Source organism: Hemibagrus wyckioides, linkage group LG06 (genome assembly GCF_019097595.1).
Source record: "Hemibagrus wyckioides isolate EC202008001 linkage group LG06, SWU_Hwy_1.0, whole genome shotgun sequence".
NCBI classification, from domain to species: domain Eukaryota; kingdom Metazoa; phylum Chordata; class Actinopteri; order Siluriformes; family Bagridae; genus Hemibagrus; species Hemibagrus wyckioides.
The window spans coordinates 42,031,653-42,036,857 of NC_080715.1; the positions used below are offsets into that span (position 1 = coordinate 42,031,653).

Sequence of the window (5,205 nt, forward strand, 5' to 3'; positions counted from 1 at the left end):
CTAGCGCTGAGAAAGCTTTTAAGCGGCTACACACCGTTCAAAATACAGACCTGAAAGCAATAAATCTTCCACATTACTGCTGTTTCTTAAAATGTCTTGACTTTCCATCCGGATTTATTACATAATCAGATTTCCTAAACAACCTGAAAAGAAAAACAATCGCGTGTTTTTCCCCTTTTTAAATAAATAAATAAATCAACAACAACTCGGATTATGTAAAAGTTTGGCTGGCAAACAACAACCCGTGTCCTGAAATGCTTCACAAACTCCTTTACTGGCACTGGGTTTGTGGAAAGGAAAAAAAACGTGTGTGTGTGTGTGTGTGTGTGTGTCAGACAGAGAGAGAGAGAAAGAAGAAAGAGTGTGTAGGGGTGAGGGGGCACCGAACAAGGAGGGGGTGATGGCGGGGTTTTTCATGCGGACAGAAGGCACGGGTATCGGGTTCCACCTCCGGAACATGCCGTAACACACACACACACACTCTTCCTTCCTTGTCCTCTTAAGAGTTCATGCTTGAGTCTTGGCATTTCTGAGCTCGGAGGCCCTGCACTGGTCTACTCTCACTAGGACATTGAGATAAATGACATCATCACGATGCTCTTTTCCCGTTTAATTTTCCCTCTTGGTTCTCGTTAAAGAGTTTATAACGTTGATTAAGTCGTAACTGAACTCGTTTACAGGGTCGTAACATCCCTAAGAAAAAAAAATATGCCAGTACCATGATGTGATTTTTGTCCCTCCTCCACCATATAGTCTGATCTCACGCTGTTATTACTGTCCATGTGAGAACATGGGGTAATTATAGCACAGCTCCGGCTTTGTCTTTGTTCATGTCTTTCCGTATCCCAGAGAGAGAGAGAGAGAGAGAGAGAGAGAGAGAGAGAGAGAGAGAGAGAGAGAGAGAGAGAGAGAGAGAGAGAGAGCGAGAGATAAAGAAGTCATTTGTGAGAGGTGGGGGGATGCTTAGAAATGGTTTGACCTCAGTTGACCTTCTGACCCTTTAACAGCCACACATCCTATTGAACAGCTAAAGGGAACCTCGGCTTTCACTGTAAGCACCCTGGTGGGTCCAGCCTTAAAACACACACACACACACAACAATAAGTCCCAGTCAGCCAGGATAAGGGCAGGGTCCGCTACATTTCTGCAATAAACTCAGCCAAGACCCGCCCACTTACAGAAAAAGAGAGCCAGTTTCAGTTTGACGGACAGGACAGGCGACCAATCACACGCCTTATCAAGCTTTTATGATTTGTAAAAGTCCAGTTAAATAAAAACTCATGCTCACAGCATGACCAATCAGCCATTAGAGCCCACCAGTTATAAATAAGACCATTTGAAGGATTTTCAATCTGATCATGAGGTAAAGAATAAAACATTAAGACGTCTCTGTGCTCGTTGTGTTTGTCTATAAACAGAGCTTCACTGATCAGAGCAGAGACAGGAAATGAAATGATAACGGCTATAAAACCTCTTCATGATGAGCCGCCTTCGGCTAAATCATTCGCATAAATGCTGACGACTGGCTGCAACAAGCCACAGCGGAAGATCTGCTACAGAAGTACAGAAACCTCTGGACTGCAAAATGCTAAAACCATAGAACCACACACACACACACACACACACACAGTGACATGTTATGTCTCCATCGGCAACCCCGCTCGAGCACCTGCCAATCAAACGGACATCTCATATCTCGAGGGCTCGGTGTCCGGTTTGAACCGCCTCGAGCTGACACGTGAAAGCAAAACTTCCCTCAGCGCAGAATCCGAAATAAATGAGGTCACAGGAAACAGGATCACTCGATCATTCAGCTGCAAGCGCCAGAGGCTGTTCTAGTTAGCAAACTACTTTAGCGAGCCGTGACATCCCGAGGTAAATTTATGCTAACGGGATGCAGCTAAAAGCAAGAACATGTCTGAATCTTAAAGCGTTTGTCTTTGATGTTCTGGTGCAAGAAAAGCAACAGGTCACAGGTTCAAACCTGGCCATGAACGCAGGGTAGAGTCCACAAACATACCACATTAGCTTGTCCTGGCCTCACCGTGTGTGAAGATGAAACCACGAGAACCGAGAGCGTTCCTGTAGAACTCTGAGCCTTGCTTTTAGTTTTAATTCCAGCAGTTCCCAATTACAAAGTAAAAACAGGATGTTATTGTTAGCTAGACTAGCTTACAAACTAACAGAAGATGAACTAACATTCCAGGGAAACGTTTGCTATTTGCTGGGTTACTTAGCTTAGCTGAACATCCTCCTGGGGGTTAAAAATTACTGCGTAGAAACACGTAACTACTTTGACTAGCTTAAAAAAAAGAAACACAAACAAATATCACTTAGCCATAAGTTAACACAGGTTATTTCGGTGGATTTCAATTCTTGCTAGCAGTTTAAAACCGCTAGCTAGTCACCTAAGCCGGACGATTCTCTCTCAATTTCTCTCGATATATTTTTTTTAAAGCACAAGAGATCATTGCTAATGAGCTAACTTACCTAAACATAGCCGCGTCTTTTCAGATGCTGGGCCAAAATTTTTTTGCAAGTTTATTGCTAACAGAATAGTATTGCTAACCTGCTAAAGAGCTAAACCAGAACCGAACTGCGGTGAAAGGTGATCAGAGGAAACTTTTATAATAAGTGTAGAATATTTTTAGCTTGACTGATTCAGTGCCAGATTTTAACCGGACATCTAGATGAAATAAAAGAACGGACAGGAAGGTAAAAAAAGAAAAGAAAAGAAGTGTCCGATTATGGATCTTTGACTTTAATCCCGACTTCCTTTCCTGCGTTTGGCTCGGATCGAGAACAGTTCATGAGAGTTTTAGCCTTTGCAACTTAAATGGGTAACGATGGCGAAAACAAACATCTTAAAACTTAAAAGAACACAGACACACACACACGGGTCAACGAGGACATCCCACACCCTCTCATTAAACCCCAGCCATATTCACTAATCCACACGTCCATTAGGAGTGTTTACAGCCGACTCGAACACTTTACTGCTTCAACTGTTCTCTACGTTCATTCTCTTCCACAGATACTCGAACGACAGACAGTCACAAAGCAGCTCAACGGAAATCCATAGCGACGACGGCGTCCCCGAGACGACACGAGGAAGAAACTTCGACCTCATCCCGGACGACACAAGACGGGGGTCAATCAATCATTACTGCATACAGGACGAGACGAACCTGCTGAAATCTTCAGCGGATTCCCCGTGTCCGATTCTACCACGGAGAACCTCTAATTAAAGACGATCGCTGTATCCCAAATGACACACACACACACACACTGTGTACTCTAGCGTGGTGTGTATGAACGTTAGAAGGGTTGTATCGTCTCGACTGGAACACTAACAGGAAGCAGGAGCTGTTTCCCAGTCGCTGAGGGAAACACGAGGCAGCTATAGCTTTAGCATGTTGGAAAATAACTAACACAGCGTGAGCTATTTTAAAAGACATCTTGAAAATGTTCTCTCATCCAGCGTCAGTTGCCTGGTAGCCCCGCCCCCTTTTCACACTTCTTCTTGGTGGAATAAGTGCATCATTCTTCTTGTTCTAATTTTCTACTCACACTATCTCTATTACAAAATGACCTAAAATAGTGATTTAGGACACGCCCCATTATTTTATTAAGTCATTAAATCAACACAAAAACAAAAAAAAAAAAAACAAATGATCTTGAGGTAACGAGGATAGTTTTCTACGGTGGCTGAGAAGGACAAACACACAAAATTTCAGACAACCTGAAAAGGTAGGAATTGCTTCCGAATGGAATTCTTACCTCTGATTGGACGAGCCATCTGCCACTCAAGATATAAAGTTCTCGTCCTTGTGTTTTAAGAAAAAATGTTGGTTGTTTGTCTTTGAACCCTCAAATAATTCATTATTTGAACATATAAAATAAAACATTAAAAAAAATGAGTAATGTTTATCTACAAAATCAGATGATGACGCTCTGCATTTCCCAATCCGAGTTCCATTTCCATCTCCTCACGCGCAATCATGAACTAATGACCATCAAGGGGTTTAAATGCTTACATAAGTGGACCGTTTCTCCAATCCCGATCACAGACTTGGCTGAGCCGAGCACACTTGACTGGACTCATGAGCTAATAAGTAACCTTTACTTTGCGTTTTAGTGCGCGAGGCAAGGTCCTTCAGAAGCATAGTGTTTTAAAAGTACCGTAAACATTCAGGTTTTGTTCCAGTGCTTGAACATGTCTCCGTGCTCCATCATTCCGGAGCAGAACACTTTAAAGCAACGCCAAAGCTTCCTAAACCCTCCTGTAGAACCCACTAACATTTACCTGTGTCATAATTAACTCCTCAGGTATGTTCAGGTCACGTGCAGGGCATATATATGTACCAAACTGTATATATATATATATATATATATACGCCTTGAAAAGTACCCTGGAGTTTGAGAACTACTTAGAAAAACCTCATGAAAGTGACGTCACGCGCACCTTGGCCAGGTAACCCACGCCTGTTAACAAGGCAGAAAGCACGCGCGCTGTTGATCTCTGGGAGGAGTGAAGGTGCGCAACAACAACAACGGGGTCGTTTCCGCTCTCTGCGCATTAAACCCTCTTCTAAACTCAACACTACACGTTACAGCACGTGAACTCCAACAACAACAAACAAACAAACAAAAACAAAGTAAACAGGTCAGAGGTGTTAGTGCGGAGAGTGTGGCACCGTTTCGGAAGTAGTTTTTAACGCACCCAGAGTTCAGAAATAAAAAAAAAAAAGTCGCACAAACGCTGGTGATGAAGGAGAGAGAGAGTAAAAGAAAACGCTTTCACACCTGAGAAATGAGGGGACGTGTGAGCGAAAGCAGCCAGGCAGGTGAACCCGAGCAGGAGCGCGCACTGAGCGGCCACATCCGAGAGGAACATCCTTGGAGCGGCGCGGATCTCGGAGCTCTGAGCGCAGCATCGGGGGCTTGAGTGCGGAATGCTGGCGAGTCAGAGTCAGAGTCTCTCTCTCTCTCTCTCTCTCTCTCTCCTCTCTGGGACTGAGGGAGCTTCTTCAAGGTCCTAAACTCCGCATATTATCCCAGTGGGAATCGCTACAAAATCACAATTACCCCGTGGGGAGAGAGAATTCGGACCCGGTCCTGCTCCTCCTAGCTGGGCGGAGCTTAAGCAAAAGTCAGTGTGTTTCAAGCTGTAGAAGTGTTATTGCTAATTTTAGCACCATTTAT

At 43.8% G+C, this 5,205-nt stretch overlaps 1 protein-coding gene across 3 annotated transcripts in view; it reads right to left on the bottom strand.

Moving 5' to 3' along the window:
* LOC131354867 (protein eva-1 homolog C) overlaps positions 1-4,988 on the bottom strand; it is a 67,469-nt gene extending 62,481 nt beyond the window's left edge. Inside the window, exon 1 of one of the 3 annotated variants that reach the window (XM_058392945.1) lies at positions 4,807-4,988. In XM_058392945.1, the coding sequence (XP_058248928.1) occupies positions 4,807-4,897 (91 nt within the window). In that variant the 5' untranslated portion in view covers positions 4,898-4,988. The remainder of the gene's footprint in view (positions 1-4,806) is intronic. The other 2 variants (XM_058392944.1, XM_058392946.1) reach the window with 2 other exon arrangements.
* Positions 4,989-5,205: the final 217 nt, after the last annotated feature.